General features: G+C 43.8%; 1 protein-coding gene across 3 annotated transcripts in view; it reads left to right on the top strand.

Annotated features, from left to right (window-relative positions):
* CDH18 (cadherin 18) overlaps positions 1–27,718 on the top strand; it is a 197,313-nt gene that overhangs the window by 111,633 nt on the left and 57,962 nt on the right. For 2 of the 3 annotated variants that reach the window (XM_032220478.1, XM_032220477.1), the window contains exons 4-5: positions 2,584–2,751; positions 22,632–22,819. In XM_032220478.1, coding sequence (XP_032076369.1) covers positions 2,584–2,751; positions 22,632–22,819 — 356 coding nt within the window. Of the gene's footprint in view, positions 1–2,583; positions 2,756–15,147; positions 15,155–22,631; positions 22,820–27,718 lie in introns of all 3 variants that reach the window. The other variant, XM_032220479.1, reaches the window with a different exon arrangement.

The following is a 27,718-nucleotide window of genomic DNA, read 5'->3' as shown; positions in this document are numbered from 1 at the left end:
GAATGGTTAGATGGATTTAGATGATTAGATGGATTTGACTTGAAATAATGAGCATTCTAGTTCTCCCAGTTCCATTCCGATTTTTAAAGACCCTCTGCTTTACACAGGAGGGAAAAATAAGTAGTAATTCAGAATTCAATAGTCACAGTGTCTTGCGCTCCAAGCAAAATAAATAATACTTCGTTTCCTTTGAAATCCATGACTAACTTTTCATATTGATTTTAGTGGGGCTGAAATATAATTAGTTTTCATTTAATGTAAATTAAATATTAGAAATAGCTGGGCCTGGACTTTACAAAACTTGCTTGCATCAAATATCTCAAATTGATACTTAATAAGGCCGTTCAGTCCTTTGTGCCTTGGAGTATATGGGGGAATCCACATACTTATCTGAATTTCTTCGAGTATCTTCTTCTTTTTTCCAAGACTCCATGCAGCTGTTTTAATGAGTATTAAGACAGGTCCTAACTTTCTGTTCTTGCATGTTCTGAAGGATTTTTCATTAACATTTTTAAAAAAAACCCAAAGCATTGCTCGTCACTACTATATAATACAGTAGAACTTCTGATCACAACCGAATCGGGTTCTGACCACAATATTCACATATATTTTTTTGCAGCTGATTTCCCCTTCTGCACCATTTTTTTTTTTGTAAGCGCCAAATTTCCAAAATTAGATTCGGGTCACAACCAAATCGGTTTGCGACCAAAGTTATGGAATGAACTACGGTTGTGACCAGAGGTTTTACTGTATTTGATATCTGAAATAATGGAATGTATGACAAATTATGCCAAAATAGCTCATGAACTATGATTTATGTTTTATTACCATACCACAACTTATTTATTACCACACCACAACTTGTGTATGACAAACATTTACAGTAACGTATTCTTACCAATCTATGTTTGTTTTCTGCATTTTATTTATTTATAAAATTTATAATGCCACCTATTCACACATGGAAACTCAAGTGGCTTATGCAAATATAAAAAACATGATATATAAAAAAATAAAACTAATAGAAGAAAATAATCAAATAATAAGTTAATAAAATATGCATAAAGCTGGCATAACATTGTGTAGGTAATTAAAATATAATATTTCTATCCATGGGTGTAAGTTCTAACAACCAGGAGCAGAATTTTCAAAGTGGCTTGATATATACCCGCTATTGTAGTAATATTCCTAGGAGGTAAATTTTAAAAACAAATTGAACAATTCCATTTCTTCAAGGGGACGTTATTGGAAATGTAAAAGTTGAATGTGGTGAACTGCTTGATTCTTTTAAGGTCCATGTGGAGATTTAAAAAAAAAAAAATCAATAGGAGAACTTTTTACCAGCTGAGGAGAAAAAAGCTCTGTTCTGAGTCATGAACACTCACAATAATAACTATTATGTTTTCAAGCAATAATGTTTTTCATGTAGAAGCTGCCTTTGAAAACAATTTGATGACTTCAGTCACTTTAATGCCTGCGGCCGTATTATCTTAGTTGAAAATTTGTACTGGCTATTCTTCTCCAAACTCAATTTGTAAAATATTGCTAATCTTTAAAACTTGTTCTCTTGAAAAAATAAACCTGGAATGAATCTGGTGCTGATTCTGATTGTCTCTGTTTGATACAGAGGTGGGTTCCTACCAGTTCGCACCTATTCAGTAGAACCTTCTCCTCTCTCTTCATTCCACTCCTCCTTATCCTCCTCATCTTCCCCCCTTACCCTCTCTCCTATCCCTCTCTTCCTATCTTTCTTCTCTCCTCTGTTTCCCACTCTTCCTCTTATTGGTGTATTTCAGCTTCTGAGCAAACTCCAGTCTATGTTGATGGTATTTATGCTTCCATATCAATATACTTAACATATCTTAGTTTTAAAGAAAAAATAAGAGAAGACAGTATACATGTGCAATCATATTACATTAAAATCTAACACCCCTCGTCAAGCCTAATATACATCCCTCCCTCCCCCCCTCCCCCCCAACCACCCCCAGCCTTCCCTCCCCCGACTTCCCAGAACCCATACACGGTATAAATCTTTAACAAAAACAGTCTAAAATATATTGGAAAAAGGAATAAAAAATTGATAACATCTTTACATTGAACTTAGCTCCTCCTTGCATTTACCTCCTCCGGGTTCCGTCTACTAGCCAATGCCATCTGGCTACTACCCGGGGGAGGGCCTTCTCTGTGGCAGCTCCGGCCCTCTGGAACGAACTCCCCGCAGGGATTCGGACCCTCACCTCTCTCCAGGCCTTCCGAAAAGCCGTCAAAACCTGACTTTGCCGGCAGGCCTGGGGGTGATGAGTTCCCTCCCCTCTCGACTTGTATGGTTGTGCGACTCTTGCTTATCTGTATTTCGTTTTATGTTCCCCTTTTTCCCCTTTTGAATTGTTCGCCGCCCTGAGTCCTCCTGGAGAAGGGCGGCATACAAATAATAAAATTCAATTCAATTCAATTTCTATGTACAATATTAATTAATTATGAATAGGGGTGGAGTTCTGGGTAATGGCTTACTGGTTTTGTTTTGTTTTTTGAAGCTTAAAATAATGTTTCTTTCCTGCTCCTCTTTTTTTTATCACACTACAGGAGTCATAAGAACAGCTCTGCATAACATGGACAGGGAAGCCAGAGAACATTATTCGGTTGTCATTCAAGCCAAAGATATGGCCGGACAAGTTGGAGGGCTATCAGGATCGACCACAGTAAATATCACACTCACCGATGTCAACGACAATCCTCCCAGGTTCCCTCAGAGTATGTAAAGGTTTTATTGAATATTCATAGCCTCATTAATATGTATAAGCCATGTAAATGGCCTCGCTGTTCTTGTATTTCAGCACCTTTGTGCTGGCCAGCAACAGCCTCCTCCGTCCGGATTGGTTAGGACGCGAGGGAGGCTGTTGCCGGCTGAATGCTTGTTTCTGATTGGTTGAAGCCCGAGTATATAAGGTTTTGGCGGGCTGGTTATGAACTGAATCGCTGTTATACTTAGCTTGGAATAAATCCTGTTAGCTGTTCACCCTGTGGTCGCGTCCCTCATTCCGAACCTCTAAACTGGCGACGAGGATGGGATCAGCGATTCCGCGACGCTAGGGTGGAAAGAGAGAGACAGACAGTTAGCTGCCGCCTTCCAGACCGGCAACGAACGCTGCCTGAAGAGGGAAAATTTTTTTTTTGTGGCCCTCAGTATCTCTCCCTTCACAACCGTCAGGATGACATCTGCTCTACCTCCTTTTGCCCCCTTTGGTTCGGCCGGAGAATCTTGGGAAGGGTTTATGGAGAGGTTTGAGTGTTACCTGATCGCTTCCAAAAATCAGGCTCAAACCGAAGAGGAAAAATGCAGCTTTTTCCTCTCATGCTGCGAGCCATCTATGTTCGCCTCAGCAAGAGCTTTGGCAGCCCCACGGCCAGCATACAAACTTGGGTGGGACGAACTCATGGCCAGATTGAAGAATCACTATGCACCCACCCCTTCAGTCATCGCTCGCCGTTTTGCCTTCCGCAGGCGAGTCCAAAAACAGAATGAATCCATCAGTCAATTTTTGGAGGCTCTGCGGATGGTGGCTGCCCAGTGCGAGTTCTCCAACCTTGAGGAAAATTTGGTGGAACAGTTTGTGTGCGGGGTCCGCGATGTCAACCTGCGGAGCCGCATGTTCCGAAATCACCGAATTACACTCCTCCAGGCCGTGGAAACTGCCCGAGCCGCTGAACTATCTGAGCAATCCACGGCCGACATTGAGCGGTTACAGATTGCCACACCAGAGCGAGCACCGCCTGACGCATCGCCGCAAGCCCACATGGTCGAGGACGACCTGGCTTATGAGGATCCAGAGGAAGAAGTGGTGGCCCAGATGAGGACTGTGCCTAAAAGGAAGCCGAAACCGCAACCTGCAGCCCAACAGGCGTCCGCAGTGCCCTGCCGGGGTTGCGGAGGCCGTCATAAACGCCAGGCTTGCCCATTTTTGAATGCCATCTGTAATCGTTGCAAGGGCGAAGGCCACCTGGCTAAGGTCTGCAGGGCATTATTGCCGGCACCCTCGTTCCTTCAATCTCCCGGCCGTTCCCAGGCACAACCGCGCCGCCAGCAGCAGCGGCCACCGAAGAGGTCGGAAGATTGCTACCAGTCCACCAGTCAACCATCTACTTTTGACAGTACGGCGAGCCAAGCCGTTGCAGGGGCCCGGAAGGTCTCGACCTCCGTCCAGCTGGAAGGTCAGCCATGCCGGATGGAGGTGGACTCTGGCTCTTCTCGGTCCCTCCTGCCCTGGTCTCTCTTCGCCAAACTGTGCCCTAAAGTGCCCCAGAAATGCCTAAGGCAATCTGAGGTTTCCCTAAGGGATTACCAAGGGAGGGTGATTCCTACGCTGGGATCCTTCCCTATCTCTGTATGTTATGGCCAATTCCGGGGAAAGCTACCCATCCTTATAGTCAGGGATGACTTGCCGGCCCTTCTGGGCCTGGATTGGTTTCCTGCCCTGGGATTATCAATTGGGGGGGTCCACCGGGTGGTTCCTAGCACTCTCGAGGACACCTTAAGGGAATTTTCGGACGTTTTTGACGGCCAGTTAGGCCGTTACAAAGGGACCCCCATATCTTTAAGTTTAGACCCTCAGGTTGCTCCCATTAGGCTGAAAGCCCGTAGGGTGCCTTTTGCCTTAAGGGCCAAGGTTGACGCCGAACTGGATAAGTTGTTGGCGCAGGGAGTCATCGAGCCCGTTGATCATTCCCCTTGGGAGACCCCCATCGTCCTCCCAATTAAACCAGACGGGTCGGTGAGGATCTGCGCCGACTACAAGTCGACGATCAACTTGGCCCTTCAGGCAAACCCCTATCCAGTCCCTGTAGTGCAACACCTGCTCCATTCCCTGGGGCAGGGTTGCACATTCGCCAAACTGGATATGGCGCAGGCCTATCAACAGCTCCCGGTGGATGACGATGCGGCGGCTGCCCAAACCATCGTCACCCATCGTGGGGCTTTCCGTTGTCGCCGCCTGCAATTCGGCGTTTCCGTGGCCCCGGGGATCTTCCAAAGCCTGATGGAGCGGCTGCTCCATGGGCTGCCGGGCGTGGTTCCGTATTTCGATGACGTCCTGATCGCTGCTTCCAGCCGCTCAGAACTCATCGAAGTACTGCGGAAGGTCCTCAGTCGTTTCAGGGGCGCGGGTTTAAAACTGAAACGCAGCAAATGTTCATTTGCTGTTCCTAGAGTGGAATTCTTGGGCTTCATGATTGACGCCCAAGGCATCCACCCTACACCGTCTAAGGTAGCTGCCATTAGGAACGCCCCTGCTCCCACCTCCAAGGCGGAGCTACAGGCGTTCCTAGGGCTTCTGAACTTTTACGCCCCTTTTATACCGCACAAGGCGTCACTAGCCAAGCCGCTGCATCGGTTGCTCGACCGATCTGCGGCCTGGCGCTGGGGGAGCCGCGAAGCGCATGCGTTCGCGGCTGTCAAAGAAGCTCTGACGTCAGCAGCAGTCCTAGTCCAGTACAATGACAGGATGCCTCTGACGTTAGCTTGTGACGCCTCCCCCTATGGAGTCGGGGCCGTCCTAAGCCATGTCCTCCCAAATGGCTTAGAGGCCCCTGTGGCCTATTACTCCCGGACACTCTCCTCGGCGGAGCGCAATTACAGCCAGATAGACAAGGAGGCTCTGGCTGCAGTGTCCGGGATTAAGAGGTTCCATGACTACCTCTACGGTCGGCCTTTCACCCTTGTCACTGACCACAAGCCACTCCTTGGGCTTTTGGCAGGTGACAAGCCGACCCCCCCCATCCTCTCCCCCAGAATGACTAGATGGACGGAGTTCCTTGCAGCGTATTCTTATACGCTGCAGTACCGTCCAGGCAAGCAGCTGGGGCATGCCGATGCCTTAAGCCGCTGCCCGTTACCGGAGACCGACACCGCCCTAGTGCCCTGTCTCTCAGTCCTGTCCATCGCGTCTTCCGGTCTCCCAATTTCGGCCGCGGATGTCGCGGCCTGTACCAAGGCCGATCCGATCCTCTCCCAGGTCGCTTCCTGGGTCTCGAGGGGATGGCCAGTGGACAAAGTGGCAGAGGGCTTCAAGCCCTTTAAAATCCGGCAGGCGGAGCTCTCCCTCCACGGGGGGTGCCTCATTTGGGGGGATCGAGTGGTGATCCCCACCGCGCTGCGACCACAAGTCCTGTCCCTGCTCCATAAGGATCATCCGGGCATAGCACGAATGAAGGCATTAGCCCGTAGCTATGTTTGGTGGCCCTTACTGGACTCAGAGATAGCGGCCTATGTTGGCCGCTGCAACCCCTGTCAACAGTCTAGGCCTAATCCCCCAGCTGGGCCGGCTCGTGAGTGGGAGGCTCCGAGAGGCCCATGGTCACGCCTCCACCTAGATTTTGCCGGTCCCTTTCACGGCCAGAATTTCTTGGTAGTGGTGGACGCTTACTCCCGCTGGGTGGAGCTGATCCTGATGGGCTCCACCACAGCTGAGAGTACGGTCCGGGCCTTGAGAAGGCTGTTCGCGACCCATGGGTTGCCGGACCTGATTGTTTCTGATAACGGGCCCCAATTTATGTCCACCACGTTCCAGGAGTTTCTGGCCATGCAAGGGATTCGACATGCGCCCATAGCCCCGTACCACCCAGCCAGCAATGGCCGGGCGGAGCGGGCGGTCCGCTCAGCAAAAGAGGCACTGGGCCGCATGGACCGGGGCGACTGGCAGGAGAAAGTGGCGGCTTACCTGCTAAGCCAACATTCCACTCCCTGCCCAACGACCAACCGAAGCCCCTCGGAGCTCTTGATGGGCAGGCGCCTACGGACTCCCCTGGACCGGCTACATCCGTTGTATTCAGGGGATCAGCCGAGCAACCTGGGGGTTATCCCTTCCCGTTCATTTAAAGTAGGGGACGCGGTGTGGGCCCGGGCATTTTCGGGGCCTTCTAGATGGGTGCCAGCCACTGTGACTGCCCTGACAGGCCCGTGTTCTTTTAGAATCGGACTGGCTGACGGATCCCAATGGAGGCGTCACCTGGATCAGTTGAGGAGACGCCTCCCACCGCCAGCCGGCGGCCTGGACCCAACCGATGCCGGCACCGCCTGCCCGGGCACCCAGCTTGAGGCCTTCGCCACTCCAGGCCTCTCCTGTCCACAACCGAGAACTCAATCCGGAGGAAACACGCCGCGGGCCTTCGCCACACCAGGCCCAACCTGCCCGAGCGCCCCCTGCTGGGAACGTCCACAATCATCTCAAGCCGCCGCAGAACAGTCCCCACCGAGGCCAAGGGTCCTCCCTCCCGACACGCCTTCCAAACACGACACCAGCACAGTTGACACGCCACCTCGCCCCTACTCACCAGTACAGTTGAGCCCTCCTTCTGGGCCGTCCCAAGAAGGCGTGCCTTGGAGCTACACCCCCTTCCGGGAGGAGCTACCACAAGGAGGTCCTCCTCCGCCGACGACTAGTGGAGAACTGCGCAGATCAGGGCGGGTCCGGCACCACCCCGCCTACTTACAGGACTACGCATGCTCCACCCGCGGAGCATGCGCGGAACTGGGGGGAAGGGGTATTGAATATTCATAGCCTCATTAATATGTATAAGCCATGTAAATGGCCTCGCTGTTCTTGTATTTCAGCACCTTTGTGCTGGCCAGCAACAGCCTCCTCCGTCCGGATTGGTTAGGACGCGAGGGAGGCTGTTGCCGGCTGAATGCTTGTTTCTGATTGGTTGAAGCCCGAGTATATAAGGTTTTGGCGGGCTGGTTATGAACTGAATCGCTGTTATACTTAGCTTGGAATAAATCCTGTTAGCTGTTCACCCTGTGGTCGCGTCCCTCATTCCGAACCTCTAAAGGTTTGATCTGATTTATTTCTTCCCAACGAAAACGGTCTGCTGTTACAATTTGAGGGAGATTTTTTTTAAAAAAAATGAAGGATGCGCTGTGAATAACAATCAAGATCTTTGACAGTGACACACCATATTCACTAACTCCTAAGAAACAGCATTTTCAGTGCGGCTTATCTTCATCTTCACTTAGCAAAATCTTCTACTCTTTATTCTTTTTTCTGCTTTCATGGATGCAGGTATATAAGTACAGGTAGACTTCAGTTAATGACACACTTGTTCAGACAACACTCAAAGTTACAAAGGCCCATGGTACAGTGGACCATCCAAAATTATGGTTCACCGACAAATGCGCGCTCGACAAAAGTGCGCCGACGAAACCGCGATGAGAAAACCGCGAGGTTGAAATCGCACTGACAAATGAGTGCAGAAGTGCGCCAACAACAGTGCACCCTAACCCTAAACCTAACCCTAAACCTAACCCTAAACCTAACCCTGAACCTAACCCTGAACCTAACCCTAACCCTAAACCTAACCCTAAACCTAACCCTAAACCTAACCCTGAACCTAACCCTGAACCTAACCCTGAACCTAACCCTAACCCTAAACCTAACCCTAAACCTAACCCTAAACCTAACCCTAAACCTAACCCTGAACCTAACCCTGAACCTAACCCTGAACCTAACCCTAACCCTAACCCTAAACCTAACCCTAAACCTAACCCTAAACCTAACCCTAAACCTAACCCTGAACCTAACCCTAAACCTAACCCTAAACCTAACCCTGAACCTAACCCTGAACCTAACCCTGAACCTAACCCTGAACCTAACCCTGAACCTAACCCTAACCCTTAACCTAACCCTAACCCTAACCCTAACCCTAACCCTAAACCTAACCCTAACCCTAAACCTAACCCTAAACCTAACCCTGACCCTAACCCTAAACCTAACCCTAAACCTAACCCTGAACCTAACCCTGAACCTAACCCTGAACCTAACCCTGAACCTAACCCTGAACCTAACCCTGAACCTAACCCTAACCCTTAACCTAACCCTAACCCTAACCCTAAACCTAAACCTAAACCTAACCCTAACCCTAACCCTAAACCTAAACCTAACCCTAAACCTAACCCTAAACCTAACCCTAAACCTAACCCTGAACCTAACCCTGAACCTAACCCTGAACCTAACCCTAACCCTAAACCTAACCCTAAACCTAACCCTAAACCTAACCCTAAACCTAACCCTAAACCTAACCCTAAACCTAACCCTGAACCTAACCCTGAACCTAACCCTAAACCTAACCCTAAACCTAACCCTGAACCTAACCCTGAACCTAACCCTAACCCTAAACCTAACCCTAAACCTAACCCTAAACCTAACCCTAAACCTAACCCTGAACCTAACCCTAAACCTAACCCTAAACCTAACCCTGAACCTAACCCTGAACCTAACCCTAACCCTAAACCTAACCCTAAACCTAACCCTAAACCTAACCCTAAACCTAACCCTGAACCTAACCCTAAACCTAACCCTGAACCTAACCCTGAACCTAACCCTGAACCTAACTCTAACTCTAACCCTTACCCTTACCCTTACCGTAACTTAAATCACACTTTTGTGGACACGGTTTTGTTGGCGCGTTGTTGTGGGCGTGTTTATGACATCGCGGTTTTCTCACCAGGGTTTCATTGGCACGCTTTTGTCCTGCGCGCATTTGTCGGGTCACGAAAATTACTTATGACCAATCCTTGAGGATTTAGCCATCCCAGCAGCCCAATAACCACGTGATTACGATCCAGCTATTTGGCAACTGGCTCACATTTACAATGTTTGTAGCATCCCACAAACACATGATCACCGTTTGTGACCTTCTCTGCCAGCTTGTGGTAACAAGCAAAGTTAATGGAAAGCCAGCAGGGGATGTCCAAGTTGCTCCAGTAAATTGATCCTGATCCCACCATTTTGTCGCAAGAAAAAAATGGCCAACTACTGAGTACAAGATCTTGGGGAAATCATACTTTGTGGTGTGCTTCTGCCGATAGCAACATCACACTCACAATCCATAGTGCACATCTGCACTACTATCTGCATTAATATTCAGCTGTAGCAGCCACACACATCTCTCTCTCAGCCACATTTGCTTTTGTGGCATGTCACCCTAGCCAAATGCATGTCCCCCTGAACTCCTCAGCACCTCCCCATCCAAGCACATTTGAACTATGACAGCCACCTATGCGCCCTCCTGCACTCTGCAGCAGCCATCCCCAGCTGCCTGCACCCAGTCATCCCTGCCCTAGCCACACTCCGTAGAACTCATCTGTCTGTCACATGGTGTGAGCCTCCTGGGACTTGTAACTTCTTGGGAAGTAAATCACAAATCGGGATTAGATGAGGTCCTTATTTAACAATTTGTAATCTTCACTTAATGACAGCATTGGGTACTTGCAGGTTTATAGTTGCTACACGATGTGGTCGTGTACATCAGGTTTTGCAACCACAAGACTTAGCAATGGGAATTCTGGTCCCAATTCTCATTGTTAAGCAACAACTGTAATAAGTTAATGAGTGTATGATGGAAATCTGAACCAACCTGTCTGGATCGGAATTTGATTAGAAGCACTTTGTTATTTATTTATTTATTCAATTTGTATTCATAAGAAGCAAATGTTTGTCAGCAAAATGTTTTTCCCTGTTTTCACTCACTCACTCACTCCATCTTCCATTCTCTGTTTTTTCCCCATTTTGTTCAGCAAATGCTGTAATTGAGGTAACAATCCTTCAATTTAGAAATGACAAGGAAAGGGTTAAGCACCTCTCTCTATATTTTTTTTCCATCATATTATGCATGGAAACAATGCTTTGCACCAAAGAAAAGTTAACTGAAATACCCACATCAATGTTTGCCACTAAATCCTTAGTTTAATATTGAATAGGCAGAAAATTGTATAATTTAATGCATGTTGGTTTTCTTTTAATCGGTGAAATGAAAAAAAAAATTAAACACCTTTTTCTCTATGTATTTGGCATAGGATTTAACTATTAATGCAGAAAGATGCAAAGTGCATTATCTAGAAGAGAGTTTCAATCAGCTATTTCAATATTAAAATCATGTTTGAATATCAAAATACATTAATTTTAACCTATGCCTGCATATGCTTACACGCATATGCACATATGCGCATATGCACAACAACAACAAAAAAAAACTGCTGGTCACCCCAAGAAATTACACAAAAGACTTATTGATACAAGTTATGAGTTATTTGCATATTATAAGCCTTCATAGTTAACTGTATTTCTTTATGAATTCTAAAATCAAAAAGCTTCTTTTCTTTTGGAGAAGGATTTCAAGGGTAGCTGGTCCACAGTTTCCTGGGTTTTATAGTTTTAAGTATCAATAGAAGGTAATATTTGTAGCTCATATTTGAACTTTTGGGTCCTTGATGCTCTCTGAGCTTGGTGATTTCCTTCTTAATTTCATTACCAAACTAGGTAGCATCATCAGTAACTCAGACAACACTATGGACACCCTAGTTTTAAGTGTTGTTGTATTAGAGCGATGATACATTGTATCAGTGTGCAGAATTATTGGCATCAGACATCAGAAAATCGCCATATATGGGGTAATTTTTATGAGAGGAATAGCTGCAATTTAGTGGTAGAGCAGATACTTTGCATGGCATCTCCAGGTAGGATTGGAAGTATTGCTTTTGACAGCTGCTTGTTCTGACCCTCCCCCTCCATACGGTGAGTCACGCCGACACAAGGTTACTATTAGCCAATTTATTCACAGACAAGACTTTGGAAGCATCCCAGACTCCCACAGATAAGAAATGCACGCAAGAGCTTCTCCAGCTTTAGTAAAATGGTCGTGTCCTGCAAAAGGTCTCCTCCCAAAGTCTCTTCTTATATACTCTCTTGGGACCGATTATCTTCTATGTCTCCGTAATTGCCCATCTTTGCCTGGCGTCCAGGACCAACTTCCTTAGCTCCTCCCCACTGCTCCAGGGGACTTCAGGCGCCCTTTGACTTTCACCGCTGCTCCATGCCTCAGGCGCCTCCTGGTGGCCAACCAGCCTCTCTGGTCCCTGCTCAGAGTCCGAATCCTGCCCAGGGCCCTCCACATCATCCAGAGCTGACTCATAGGGTCCCTCGCTATCGGAGTCTGTTGGCAGCTCCAACAGCTCCTGCTGGGCCACAACAGCTGCTGATATTCAGTATTCATTGGACTAAACTAGATTCAAACTAAGGCAACCTATAATATATTTGCTGCAAGTTCCTAACTAGAGCATGGGAAAAGGATCACATAAAGCAACACAGACCTTAGATAGAATTGTAGAAACAATTGGCAATGAGACTGTTTCTCTCACAGTTGCAAATCTTCATTGATTGGATAATGGTACGATTTTTAACATCATCATGACCAAACAAAACACGTGTATTCAAAAAGGAAGATATCTTAGATCAAAGAAAGTTTCTGCCTTACAAGTTGATTTAAGATTGTAAAACAAAGAGAAGATGAAGAGAGACATGACAGCAGTCATGGAATACTTGAAGAATGGCTATAGGGAAGCGTGCATGGATTTATTCTTCAAAGCACCTTGAGCGGAGAACAAGAAACAATGGATAGTAATAGCAATAGCAATAGCAGTTAGGCTTATATACCACTTCATAGGGCTTTCAGCCCTCTCTAAGCGGTTTACAGAGTCAGCATATCGCCCCCACAGTCTGGGTCCTCATTTCACCCACCTCGGAAGGATGGAAGGCTGAGTCAACCTTGAGCCGGTGAGATTTGAACAGCTGAACTGCAGATAACAGTCAGCTGAAGTGGCCTGCAGTACTGCACCCTAACCACTGCGCCACCTCGGCTCTTTAAGCTTTTAAGAAAGGAAAGCTCATTAGAGGGAGATCCAACCTGAAAATAAGGAGGAATTTCTTTACAGAACCACTAATCAATGGAACAGTTTGCCTTTCAGAGCTGTGGGTGCTCATTCACTGGAGTTTCTTTTTTTAAAAAAACGGAGAACCATTTGCCTGAGATGAGGACTCCTGCTTTAGTCATGGAGTTGGACTAATAGATCTCTGTTTTGATCCCCTCCTCCGTTCAGTAACCAAAACCGAGACAAGCGTAAAATGGAATGTCCTTTAATAACAAGACCAGACTCTCGGTGGCTGAAAGCCAAATAAACAAACAGATAAGGACTTTGGCAGCAAGTCCTACAAAACTTGGCAGCAATGCAAACAAACTCTGGCAGCAATCCAGCCTGCCAAGTTCGTTTCTCTTTAGTCCAAACGTTGACTTCTGCAAGAAGGGCGTGGCACAAGCAGTCTCTTTTATAATCTGGAGAGGAGCTTAATGACCATCAGCTGAGCGTAATTACCTCCTGTAATTATGTAGTTGTTCTTGACGCCGAGTAGCCCTTCGACGGTGTGCATCCCGGAACAACTCACTGTTGATTTCTGGATCACTCTCTCTTGTCTCCTCCCCACTGGTCCAAGGCTCAGGCACCTCCTGGTGGCCAACCAGTCTCTCTGCACCCTGCTCGGAGTCGGAACCCTGTCCAGGGTCCTCCACATCCTCCAGGGCCGACTCATAGGGCCCCTCGCTGTCGGAGTCTGGTGGCAGCTCCAACGGCTCCTGCCGGGCCACAACAGATCTCCAAGTATTTTTTTAAAATTAAAACCTGTATTTTTAGTGTTCACTTTGTTTAAATTACAGTATATGACCTTGCTAAGTATAAGGGTGCCAGCACTTTTCAAATACTTTTCAATAATGATCTCTTCAGAGAATGGTGAATGATTGACAGTGCTTCATTTAAGTATATCATGAACATTAATTTCCTTTCTTACAAATAGACTTACATGCAGCAGACCTCCAATGTACTTGAGTGTTCTTTCATTAAAAAAGGGGGGGGGGAAAGCATACAAAAGAAAGCCAATGTTTTGTATCTTTTCCTGAAGAACGTAAATAGATAAGGTAAAGAGTTGAAGTGCACAGATGACTAGTGTGAAAGATTTTTTTTCATGACACAAAATTTTCTCAGCTGGAATCTAAATTTCTTTCTTTTTTTCTTTTTTGTGGATGAAGTGAAAAACTAAATAGATATGCATTAAGTGCTTTTGTGGATAAAGGTATTTATAGCAATAGCAATAGCAGTTAGACTTATATACCGCTTCATAGGGCTTTCAGCCCTCTCTAAGCGGTTTACAGAGTCAGCATATCGCCCCCACAGTCTGGGTCCTCATTTCACCCACCTCGGAAGGATGGAAGGTTGAGTCAACCTTGAGCCGGTGAGATTTGAAACGCCGAACTGCAGATAACAGTCAGCTGAAGTGGCCTGCAGTACTGCACCCTAACCACTGCACCACCTTGGCTCTTTACATAATTGGCAGAAGAAAAATTCTCAAGATTTCTACCATATTGTAAATATGTACCATGGCTTAGAATAAGTAACATGTACCTTGAACTTGAGACACAGCAGTGGTGGGATACGACTGGTACACGCTGGAACAGCATACTGGTGCTTGCTGGGAGCACCAGGTACCATTCTGGTACAGTGCTCCGGAGGGCCCACCCTGAATTTGAGCTGATTGGGGCTTCCATGCATTCTCTCTTTTTTTTTTTTTAATATAATTTTTATTAAACATTATTACCTTTAAAAAACAAGAAGAAAAATACAACGACATAAATACAACGACATAAGCAAGACAAATCATACATAACAATATAAAGTAAAACATACAGATACAAATGCCGTTTTAGACATACAACCCCCCCTCCCCCCCCCCACGGTGACAGTCATTCACAGCCCAGTTTTTTCTTTCTTTTCTCATTATTAGGTCTCTAAGCCACATCTTCTCATTGCAAGATTCAGGGATCTATTACGGTACCTATGTTAACTTTCCCCATTTTAAGTCCCTGCTGTTCTCCTAGTCGCCCACATATACCATAGGTTCCAGCTAAGATAATGTTCTGTTTCTCCTTTGTCCCTCAGCCAACCTGTCATTCTGTCCATTTCTGCACATTCGTAGATCTTTTTAATTAAAGCATCTTCCGGCGGTATAGTGGTGGATTTCCAAAGTTGTGCATAGGTTATTCTTGCGGCCACAATTATATGCAGGCTCAAATGCCATATTGAACTGCTTATGTTATCTGGTTTGATGCTTAGTAACAGGTTCTCAGGTCTCCATTCAATGTTTGCCCCGGTAACCTCTTTTAACCATTTTTTAATCCTTTTCCAATATTTCGTGGCCTTCCATGCATTCTCAAAGGAGCATACAATGGCTGCATGATGCTCCGCCGAGCAGCTGGAGCATCACAGGCATTAAGTATGCATGTGCACGCTGCACGCATGTTGTGCACATTCACCGTGCATGCATGTGGTGGTGGTCCTGCCCTGTTGCACCATACTGGTTGCAACGGGATCCGGAACCCCCCACTGAGACACAAGCATCAGATTATTTGGCACTATAACAATCAATGCTGTCTTTGCCATCATCAAATAATACTGTCTATGGGACACTAGTATATAGGGGAAAGCTGGCCTTTTCAAAAACAATTCCTGCTCTTCCTGGGAGTGGCTTTTCATAATTGTATCCATTACTACTGTTTGTAAAGGACTATTTACTTTCTGGATTGACGTACACAAGGTAAATGATAACTTATTTGGTAGGAATCTGCCATGTCTTACATCAGTATAGAATATTTGAGAGCACAATTTATCGCTTCCTTATAGATTATAAATACAGAAACGTGGCTCAGTGGCTAAGATGCTGAGCTTGTCGATCGGAAAGCTTGGCAGTTCAGCGGTTCGGATTGCTAGCACCACATAACGGAGTGAGCTCCCGGTACTTATCCCAGCTTCTGCCAACCTAGCAGCTCGAAAGCATGTAAAAATGCAAGTAGAAAAATAGGAACCACCTTTGGTGGGAAGGTAACAGTGTTCCATGTGCCTTTGGCATTTAGTCACGCCGGCCACATGACCATGGAGATGTCTTTGGACAGTGCTGGCTCTTCGGCTTTGAAACGGAGATGAGCACTGCCCCCTAGAGTCAGGAACAACTAGCGCGTATGTGTGAGGGGAACCATTACCTTTATCTATAGATTAAAATGTGGAAGGTTTTTTTCCTCCCCCTAATAGTCATGTGCCCTCCAAAATGGCACTGCAGGAATCATCAGATTAATGAGAAGGAAGCTATGTCCAAAGCAGAGAACTGTTAAAAGGCAAATTAGATTTTTCAAATTCAAAGGCACACTCACACCTACGAAAAGCTGGTAACAATGAATACTATGTCCATTTTGAAGAGCAGGTATGAACCTTATCCATGCTAATTCATCCATTGAATTCAGTGATTGGGATGAGGTCTATTGTCTACAATTCAGAGAAAACTCATATGCATCAATAGTTAGTCATTAACAAAGGTGGGGGGGAGACAAGAAAATAATAGGTTAACTCCACCTTCTGTAGCTAGAAGACAGGGCATGCAAACTTTTAGCAGAACAAGCACCATCCAATACAAGTCAGGTTCAATGACCAGCATTGTTTTTTTTAATTGAATCCATGGGTTATCAACAGTCAAATGTGCCCACCATTACTTCTTCTTTATCCAGTTTCTTCTTTCTTCTCACCTCTCTGATTACCACTTCCGTCCCCAATTCAACATCAGCAGGGACTCTTGCAAGATAGCAATAGCAATAGCAGTTAGACTTATATACCGCTTCATAGGGCTTTCATCCCTCTCTAAGCGGTTTACAGAGTCAGCATATTGCCCCCAACAACAATCCAGGTCCTCATTTTACCCACCTCGGAAGGATGGAAGGCTGAGTCACCCCTGAGCCGGTGAGATTTGAACCGCAGAACTGCAGAACTGCAGTCAGCTGAAGTAGCCTGCAGTGCTGCATTCAACCACTGCGCCACCTTGGATGACTTTGCTTTGAGCAATCTCAGCAAAGGTAGCTGCTATGAAATGTTCTTCATGGAAGCCTGGATCCATGACAAACCAACAGGTTGAATGCAGACATCTTACATGGACAGATACAAACATTTATATATAGTATAGTGCAATTCATGGGAATTATAGGTATGAGTAGAGTTTCTGGTCCATTTCAATACTGAATAGGAGTCTCATTTATTTACTATTAATGTGGCTATCCATTTCATAGCAATGGCGTGATAGTCATTCATTCATTCATTCATTCATTCATTCATTCATTCATTCATTATTTTTCTATCCTGTCTTTGTTTTTGCAAGGCAGTATACATAGTGTTTCCATCTCTTATTTTTTCCCACAAATCAACAACTTTGGAAGATGGACTGGGTGATGAGAAAGTGACTGACCCAAAGTTGTAGTAGTAGTAGTAGTAGTAGTAGTAGTAGTAGTAGTAGTAGTAGTAGTCACAAAAGTAGTAAGCTTTTGTATCCAAACAGATTTCAAGTTTCTAGTCTAGCACTTTAATCATTTCACCAACCTGTCTTTGTGATGTCAAATGAACAAGAACTTTGGTTGAACTTCTGTGAGACGAATGAATTAAAGAAATATGATCACATTTGCATAAAATGAACAGAAATGCCATTCACCTATGAAAAAAAAATAATATCCTATCATGCAGTGGTGGGTTTCAAAATTTTTTCGAACCTACTCTATGGGTGTGGCCTCCTTTGTGGGAGTGGCTTGCCAGCCATGTGATCTGGTGGGAGTGGCTTGCCGGCCATGTGTTTTCTTTCTTTCTTTCTTTCTTTCTTTCTTTCTTTCTTTCTTTCTTTCTTTCTCTCTCTCTCTCTCTCTCTCTCTCTCTCTCTCTCCCCTTCCTTTTGTCTCTCTGTCCCTTTTTCTTTTTTTTTCTTTCATCTCTCTCACACTTTTTCTTTCTTTTTTTCTTTGTTTTCTTTCTTTCTTTCTTCCTTTCTTTCTCTTTCTCTGTGTGAGTCTGTCTGTCTGTCTGTCTGTGTGTGTGTGTGTGTGTGTGTGTGTGTGTCAGTGGTGGGTTTCAAAAATTTGACGAACCGGTTCTACCGAACTGGTGCGAACTGGTAGGAGCCCACCTCTGCTGTCATGAAAAGGCCAATTTTTCAATTAAATTGTCCATTACGTTCCAAGATTGCAATGTGCACACAGACACCGTGCAAATTAAAATAAAATAGCTGTCTTGTTTTTCTTCCTCAAGAGTTTTATGTTCCTTTTCAATCACCTCCCATATTGGCCACATCATTAAAAAATAATAATATCATAAAGCAAGATGAGTCACAATGAACCACATTTTTTTTAGAATTTATCTTCTCCTGTTCCCTTTTTAATGTAGCAACAAATGTTTACTTCCGTTGCCTCTGTGCTTTGTGTGGAAAATAATGAGGGAGGGCTTCTCATCATTTCAAAGTTGCACTGTTTTTAGTACTGTGCTATTTCAAGCTCTGGCAAGTACTTTTCTTTATGATTCACACTTCGCTATGTCCAGCTGTTTAGAGGGGCAAAATGTTGGTAAGCTGGGCTTAATAGGAATTAGAGAAGACAAGATTTGACTCCATCATCCTAAAATGCAAAAAAGTCCTTATCTGATCTCACTTGGTATTGGTGATCTGATTTTGTATTATCAAGCATAATAGTTTTTATACACATCACAGCTGTTGTCAAATACTGTCAACTGCTTTGTAACCGATGCATTTAAGAACTACTCAATCCAGTCCAGAGGTGGGTTCCTACCAGTTCGCAACCTATTCGGTAGAACTGGTTCACCAAATCTACCGGACTGGTTAGAAGAGGTTCCACCAGTGGATCCGGAAAGCAGGCCACACCTACAGAAGAGGTTCCAAAAAATTTTGAAACCCACCACTGCTAAAGGATTAGGGGTGCAAGGATCTTGTAACTTGACAGCTTTAAGACTTGCATGCTTCAATGGCAGAGTTCCTGAGCCAACGTGACTGGAGGAGGAATTCTGGGAGTTGACATCCACAAGTCTTAAAGCTGTCAGGTTTGAAGACCCCTAGTTTTTTTTTCTAAAGGGTTGGAGGTGCAAGGATCTTGTAACTTGACAGCTTTAAGACTTGCACACTTCAATGCCAGAGTTTCTGAATAGCTACTTGGACCGACCAAAGTACTAATTCATAATTTCATATCCGGTCACATGGGTGGCAAGCCACTCCCATCCGGTCACATGGGTGGCAAGCCACTCCCACAAAGGAGGCCACACCCACAGAGTAGGTTCAAACAATTTTTGAAACCCACCACTGATCCAGTCCAAGGATGACAACATAGTGAGGAAGTGAAGAAAGATGTTGTCAGTTAGTACTATTCTTAGATAAAAATTGGAAAGACTGTGAACAGATTTTCAACCTGAGTCTTCTTCAGTCGTATTCAAACATTTAAACACCACATCATGTTCCTTTAAGAAGATTAAATGCAAACTGAAATAAAAAATATGTCCACAGCAAGATGCACTTCCAGAAGAAAGAAAGGAATTGCCATTGTTGCAAAAACATTGTTGGGAATCTGTTTTCTTCCATTGATTGTTCCCTCTGTTGTCTGTAATTGAATAAATTGTCCAATCTTTTCTTGACAGAAAATAAGTGTGGCTCTTAGAACAGATGGGTGTGTCCTTATTGAAGATGTTTGAGTGCTCATGGTTTACAGGAAACACAGCCTACTCTTAATCTAAACAAAGTCCAAACTCTTGTCAACCATTTTTAGAATGAGACAGAAAGAAAGAGAGAAGTGGGGGGAATTGCTTAAAGCTTTTCTGTATTGCTTATAAATTAAAAACTGATCATTATTAAGTACTGACAAACCCAAAAGATGGAGGGACATATTAAATATTGCATCAGACAAATTCAGCTCATATTTACTCATAAATTGCTGAAAAAAGGGTGAGTTTCAAATAGCACGTACATGGATTTGTAGGACTCCGGAATGAACAGCTACTTTATGAAAGGCATCTAATGCACACACGGACTAGTTTTTTTTTCCTTTTTCTTTCTTTTTTCGTTTCCGCTATAATTTTGCACCAGTGAGGCTAAAACCAATTTTGTTGCATTCATTTTGTACAATGACAATAAAGACTATACTATACTATCTACTGTTTTGCACAAAAAGAAATACCTTTGATGTATTTATCATAAATGATACACAGTAATAACTGGATACTGAGGACATTTTGCTAATTACAAATGGATTCAAAACCTTTTCTCCTACTTCTTGATTTACCATATTAATTCTGAACTTGTTGAATTTTGAATCCCCCCGCCCCTGTGCGCGCACACACACACACACACCAGAGGTGGGTTCCTACCAGTTTGCACCAGTTCGGTAGAACCGGTTCATCAAATCTACTGAACCGGTTAGAAGAGGTTCCACCAGTGGACCCGGAAAGCAGGCCACACCTACAGAAGAGGTTCCAAAAATTTTTGAAACCCACCACTGACACACACACACACACACACACACACAGAGACTCACACAGAGAGAGAAAGAGAAAGAAAGAGAAAGAGAAAGAAAAGAAGAAAGAAACAAATAAAAAAGAAAAAAGAAAGAAAAAGTGAGAGAGGGATGAAAGGAAAAAAGGAAAAAGGGACAGAGAGACAAAAGGAAGGAGAGAAAGAGAGAGAGAGAGAGAGAGAGAGAGAGAGAGAACACATGGCCGGCAAGCCACTCCCACCAGGTCATATGGCTGGCAAGCCACTCCCACAAAGGAGGCCACACCCAGAGAGTAGGTTTGAAAAAAATTTGAAACCCACGATAGCCAAATCTGAATTTCAACCGTATTGCAATATCCACTGCAGTCATAATTGCAGCTTTCTGAGCCCCGGAGCGCAAGTACATTTTTGTTTCTTTTCATCTTAAGGTCAGCTGGTGGGTGCACAAATGTTCTCTTAAGAAATAATCTGATTGAGCGTAATGCAGTTTTGAATGGTAAAGTTTCTCACTGTTGCAAGGCACATCAGTGTGGGAGGAGGAGAACTCATTTCAGGGTTTTTAAATTGGTTAGCTTTTAACTCAGTGAAATATACAGACTGTGTTTCCTTGGCCATTTGGGAGGCAAGAACGATGCGAGCTCAAAAGTGTTGTATTCCCCCCCCTCTATGGCTTCAAAGACATAGATGCTGTTATAGTTCCAAAGGCAAACAATTCAGGGAAACAAAAGAGAGTATCTCAGATCCTTTATGTTCGTTCTAAATTTTACTACACTTAAACTACTGAGTCGCATTACACAGTGTGACTTCTAAGCATATAACACAAATGAGTCCCAAAGAAAGCCGGTGCTTCTTCGCACTCAATGAAGTTATGGAATTGGTCAAAGGCACAACTGCAATGGCCACTGGCTTTGATGGCTTTTAAAGATTACTTCAGGATTTCAACTTCTACAGCAACGAATAGCAGCAGTAGGCTGTTCCTTTGACTTTGTGTTTGTGGGATTCCCATTCAAAGTAGAACATTAAGCCAGGGCTACAGTGTGTCCAAAAGAGCTTTAAAGCTGCATGGTGTCATTGCTCTAGCAAGATGTGCATGCTCTTTCAATCTTTGGGCAGAATAATTTGGGATTTTAGAGGCACTGCAATTTTTCTTCTGGAAATGACGTCCTCCTTATACAAAAGAAATCTTCTGAGATGATTTTCTTTGAGGGTTAACTTCCTTTTGATCATTGTCCTTTGGTACCCAGCCCATATTTTATTTCAGCACGATTTATTGGTAACTGATATGCAAATAAAACATGGAGGACATTGTTGGAATGCGCAACATTTTCTATTTATTTTTTACCTCTCTTAAGTAGCAACTTTTAGTAACCAGCCCTGTAGTTTGGGATAAATGAGAGTAAGTGGATAATCTAATTCTGCTATTCCTAAATACACGTAGACTAAAGCGCGTTGACTAAAGCGCGGTGACAAAACCGCACCATCAAAACCGTGCGACAACAGCGCGCCGACAGAAGCGCGCTGTAACATAACCCTAAAAATAACCCTAAACCTAAACCTACCCTAAACCTACCCTAAACCTAACCCTAAACCTAACCCTGAACCTAACCCGGAACCTAACCCTAAACCTAACCCTAAACCTAACCCTAAACCTAACCCTAAACCTAACCCTAAACCTAACCCTAAACCTTACCTTAAGTTAAATCGCGCTTCTGTTGGTGCGCTGTTGTGGGCGCGCTTTTGACATCGGCGTTTTAGCGCCGCGGTGTTGTCGGCGCGCTTTTGACATTTGCGGTTATGTCGTGCCACGGTATAAACAAAACTTCTACAGCGATGAATAACAGCAGTAGGCTGTTGTTTTGACTTCATGTTTGTGGGATTTTTGGTAATTTACAGGGTTATTTAACAGGATTTGTGTTGGAAGTTAGCCATTGTCTTAGCATATTTTCTGAACAAGACCATCATGTTCAATCATAATGTGATTTCCTTATTTTGGCACAGCATGCTGAACACACCAATTGTCTTTTGTTAATTTGGATGGTGTAAAATACCTGTGGGTAACTCTCATTGCCTGGATATCTATTTTGGGTAGGACTTAGAAAATTCTGTTGCTCATTTCCAAACATTCTGCTTCATCCCCGGGTAAAAAAAAAAAAAAAAAAGATGGCATGCATGATGATGGTAGTGACACGTATGTTTAAATTGTTTGTTTTGTAGGAATTCTTTATTTTGTTGTTTTGTTCCTCCAGGGATCAGTATCCCACCGTCTTTATAATCAGTCTAGAACAGATACTCTAAATTGATGATACAATTTATGCTTCATGTATTTCATTGGATTTGTCCCTTCTGTGCTGAGTTTGAAATCCTTCTTAAACTGTATTACTGCCTCATTATATTTTTATATTTTTTCAGAACATTATCAGCTGTATGTTCCTGAATCAGCACAGGTTGGTTCTGCCGTGGGCAAGATCAAGGCCACTGATGCAGACATAGGGTCCAATGCAGACATGAAATACAGTATCATAAACGCGGATGTTTCTGGGATATTTTCTATATCAACTGACAAAGAAACACGGGAAGGAATTATTTCCTTGAAGAAGGTAAGCAAAACAATGGCAAAATATTTCTTTGTGAAAGATATTAAAAATCCTGGAATCCTTGGCAAATTAGACCCTAACAAGATGTTTGTTTAAATCTGGAATTGTTCCTGATGTGTGTCTGGAAGTATACTATTTCAAAAGGAACATAATTGAATTCAGAATCTGTTCAATGCTGGGGTTGACCCATTTTTTTCCTTTAACTAGTCTCCAGTAGAGAGAGAGCACCAATTGGGAAAATACAAAAGGGACTAGTGGAAAGTGAATCATGACCAGACAAAAGAATCCTATCCTAATTCAGTTTCACCATACTTTAAAAAGTAGCATCTTCTTTCTATATAACGTGGCAATTCATTGTTTAAACCAAGGGATCTAAAAAAAAATTGAGATGAGGATCATGCCCTTCTTTGAATGGCAACCCAGGAGTCATATTCTGACATGAAGATGGAGAGGAGGAAAAACAATAAAATGTGCTGTAGTAAAAAAAAAATAAAGCACTGTTTAAAAATAATGCTGTAACTAATATGATTGTTTGAGGATATTTAATATATTCCATGTCATTAAAAGCTGCATATTATTAGCAACTTTTGGAAGAGTTTGGGTGACTATAACTGATATGCCATGTATATATTTCCTGGGACATTAAGTCCTATTGAAATTGATAGATTTCATCATCAATCATACATAAAGTCTCAGGCCAACTTTCATCTTTGGTTGCCATAGAAATGAAGAGCTAGATGAGCACAGCTTTAAATATGAAAAATTCATTCTAAAATTATGTATGTACGGCTAGTCCATCCTCAACCGTGAGAATGCATTGGATTATTTATTTATGGCCAAATCATTCTCTCTCTCTGTCTTTCTGTCTCTCTGTCTCTCTGTCTCTCTGTCTCTCTCTCTCTGTCTGTCTGTCTGTCTGTATGTATGTATGTATGTATGTATGTATGTATGTATGTATGTCTCTCTCTCCTCACTCTCTCTTGACCCAAGAGTTGTTCAAAAGTAGGAATAGAGGAATATATTCAATATCCCCAAACAATAAGCAATATGTGATCCTGAGTAATTGAACAAAAGATGGGATATAAATCTAACTAGTTAAATAGAAATTGCTTATAAAATGTATCCCATTCCATATGGAATGAGACAACTTGCTGCAGCCATCTTGACCATGGCCATCTCACTGTGGTTGATTTTCTGTGGTTATCTTACTATGGCCAACTGGCAATGGCCAACTTGCAGCCAATCCAGCACAGGCAACTGGCCAGGGCCTCGCTATGGAGCTGAGGTGGCGCAGTGGTTAAATGCAGCACTGCAGGCCACTTCAGCTGACTGCAGTTCTGCAGTTCGGCTGTTCAAATCTCACCGGCTCAAGGTTGACTCAGCCTTCCATCCTTCCAAGGTGGGTAAAATAAGGACCCGGATTGTTGTTGGGGGCGATATGCTGACTCTGTAAACCGCTTAGAGAGGGCTGAAAGCCCTATGAAGTGGTATATAAGTCTAACTGCTATTGCTATTGCTATTGCTGCAAGACAACTGATCATGTGACAATTCAACACGTGGTTACATAGGATACTTCAACACGATAAATATTATCCACCACTGTTTCTTCAACCATATATCCATTGACAAGAATGGAAATAAAGTAGAGGAAATAGTGTCAGATAGCATTTATCACTTTAAGGTATCCCACAGGAATTGTCCTGTGGCAAGTTGTCCCATGGTGAGTTGGCCATGGCAAGTTGGCTGTGGCAAATTGACCACAGCAAGTTGTCCTATACTCTGATCCAGATGTCCTGGTCTCCCAGACAGTCATGAAAATTCTTGCTGGCATAAATAATAATCTCTGCTAGAATTTCAATAGCAATAGCAATAGCAGTTAGACTTATATACCGCTTCATAGGGCTTTCAGCCCTCTCTAAGCGGTTTACAGAGTCAGCATATCGCCCCCAACAACAATCCGGGTCCTCATTTTACCCACCTCGGAAGGATGGAAGGCTGAGTCAACCCTGAGCCAGTGAGATTTGAACCGCCGAACTGCAGCTAACAGTCAGCTGAAGTATCCTGCAGTGCTGCACTCTAACCACTGCGCCACCTCGGCTCAAAAAAAGATGGTGATTCACCCATGAAAAAAGAATTCATATAAACTGCTACATTAGTGCCTATATCTAAAATGACAAACCATTGTTACACATAAATACAATCCTCTTAAATATTCTGTTGACAAAATTAAAGTAGGTATAGAATGGAGCTGTGCACACTATCTGCTGCTTTTCTTCCTCTTATTTCACCTCTGTAATCAGAGTTTTGAAGCAGAAACCTAATACTAACCTCTCCACTTCCTCTTCCTTTTCTGTCTACCAGGATTGAATTAATCTCTAGCTTTTAGCAGGTTAACTTGGCCTCAGCTTTATGGTAGTCTTGACTCTATAGCAATAGCATTAGCAGTTAGACTTATATACCGCTTCATAGGGCTTTCAGCCCTCTCTAAGCGGTTTACAGAGTCAGCATATTGCCCCCAACAACAATCCGGGTCCTCATTTCACCCACCTCAGAAGGATGGGAGGCTGAGTCAACCATGAGCCGGTGAGATTTGAACAGCCGAACTGCAGAACTGCAGTCAGCTGAAGTAGCCTGCAGTGCTGCATTTAACCACTGCGCCACCTCGGCTCTTAATGCTTAAGGAATGTATAACTTGGCAAGAACTTGCTATTTCACACTTTTATCTATGAAGAATACTTTAAACATACAGTCTCTGTGTACCTACAATATTTATTTCACAGGAGGACATTAAGCTAATATTCCACTGTGTGTATTTATGGAAGTAATGATAAGCTGCAAATGAAAATGTCAGAGAGAAAATCTTTCAGTGTATATAAGCCTTTCAACTCCTCAAGAAATTGCATAAAACATTAGACTAGCGGAGTAAGTAATAAATAATGGTCACTGATATTATCCATATTTTCATGGTTGATCTGAAAAAAAAAGCATTGATAATTCCAGCATTTAAGGTAACAATCCCTCTTCTGCCTTCTTTTTTTCAACCGCATTGTCCAGATAGGTCCTTGAGAAGATAAAGTAAATAAATCTGTTACTTAAGTTAATTTTCAGTGAACATTACCACATTAGCGCCTGTTTCATATGCAAAGCACCCTGACGATATATTAGCCACATTCTCCTTTCCCTCCTCCCTGATTAAATCCTTACCCACGATAGCAATAGCAATAGCAGTTAGACTTATATACCGCTTCATAGAGCTTTCAGCCCTCTCTAAGCGGTTTACAGAGTCAGCATATTGCTCCCACATTCTGGGTCCTCATTTTACCCACCTCGGAAGGATGGAAGGCTGAGTCAACCTTGAGCCGGTGAGATTTGAACAGCCAAACTGCTGATAACAGTCAGCTGAAGTGGCTACAGTACAGCACTCTAACCACTGCGCCACCTCGGCATAATAACATACTAATGTTATTATGTAAATCATGTTCTCTCAAACTGCCATAAACAGTTTATTATAAAATGTTGCTAAGAAATAGAGGCAAGTATCTCATAAACCTTTGATTTAAAAGTTTTTGTCCATGCTTGGGATTTGGGGCATTATATAGCTTTAAAATTAACCACTGTCATCTCTATTCTAATTAATTCGTATCTGTCAAAAATTAGTTCAAAGGAACATTGCTTTAAAGTATTCAATAATTTAAACTATTATTCAATTTACATAGTATGTAATTATTTTGTTGCCAATAGGAAAATATAGAGCCGAGGTGGCTCAGTGGTTAAATGCAGCACTGCAGGCTACTTCACCTGACTGCAGTTCTGCAGTTCGGCTGTTCAAATCTCACCGGCTCAGGGTTGACTCAGCCTTCCATCCTTCCGAGGTGGGTAAAATGAGGACCCGGATTGTTGTTGGGGGCAATATGCTGACTCTGTAAACCGCTTAGAGAGGGCTGAAAGCCCTATGAAGCGGTATATAAGTCTAACTGCTATTTCGATTGCTAAGATATAGACTGGGGATCAGAAAAAAGATAATCTCATGGGAGAAAACACACAGACACATATGCAAAAGGTTACCAGGAGATATTATTCAAGGTGCTGGTCGTTACCTATAAAGCCCTACATGGCATCGGACCTGGGTACCTGAGAGACCGCCTCCTGCCGATTACCTCCCTCAGACCGATTAGATCTCACAGGTTAGGTTTCCTCCGGATTCCATCTGCCAGCCAATGTCGGCTGGCGACCCCCCGGGGGAGAGCCTTCTCTGTTGCAGCTCCAGCCCTCTGGAATGATCTCCCTGTCGAGATCCGGACCCTTACTACCCTCCCGGCCTTCCGCAAAGCCACCAAGTCCTGGCTGTTCCAGCTGGCCGGGGGGGGGGGGGGGCTGTGAAATATCCAGCCCCACGGAAATTGTGAATGTTGTGGTTTTGTTTTTAAAGTGTTGTCTTTGTCTAGTTTTCCCCCTTTCCCTTGTCTATTGTGAGCCGCCCGGAGTCCTTCGGGAGTGGGCGGCATACAAAACAAATAAAATCAAATCAAAATCAAATTAGAACCATGAGTAGTGGATTTTTTTTAAAATTGGATCTCAGGATTGTCAACTCAAGCAAAGATATTGCAGGCAACAATGTGGTAAAGGATGCCAGAGCTAGTAACCAAGCACTATACATGTTAATTTTTTTGAAGATTCACTCAAACTCATTTACAGGAAAAGGCAGATGTAATGGCATACTTTGTCTATCTTTCAAACTCCTTTGAAGATTTTTACTATATTTCTGCGACAGATTTCCAGATTTACCAACTAAATGCTCTGTCCATAGTTCTGCTGCCCACCACACCACGTGTCACTGCCTAACAGAGCACATGAGCATTTAGTTGGCACGTAAATCTGAAAATCTGTTGCAGAAATATAGCA

The sequence above is a fragment of the Thamnophis elegans genome, chromosome 6 (assembly GCF_009769535.1).
Source record: "Thamnophis elegans isolate rThaEle1 chromosome 6, rThaEle1.pri, whole genome shotgun sequence".
NCBI classification, from domain to species: Eukaryota; Metazoa; Chordata; class Lepidosauria; order Squamata; family Colubridae; genus Thamnophis; species Thamnophis elegans.
Note: the sequence above shows the minus strand (reverse complement) of the source record. Positions and strands in the feature narration are given on the sequence as shown.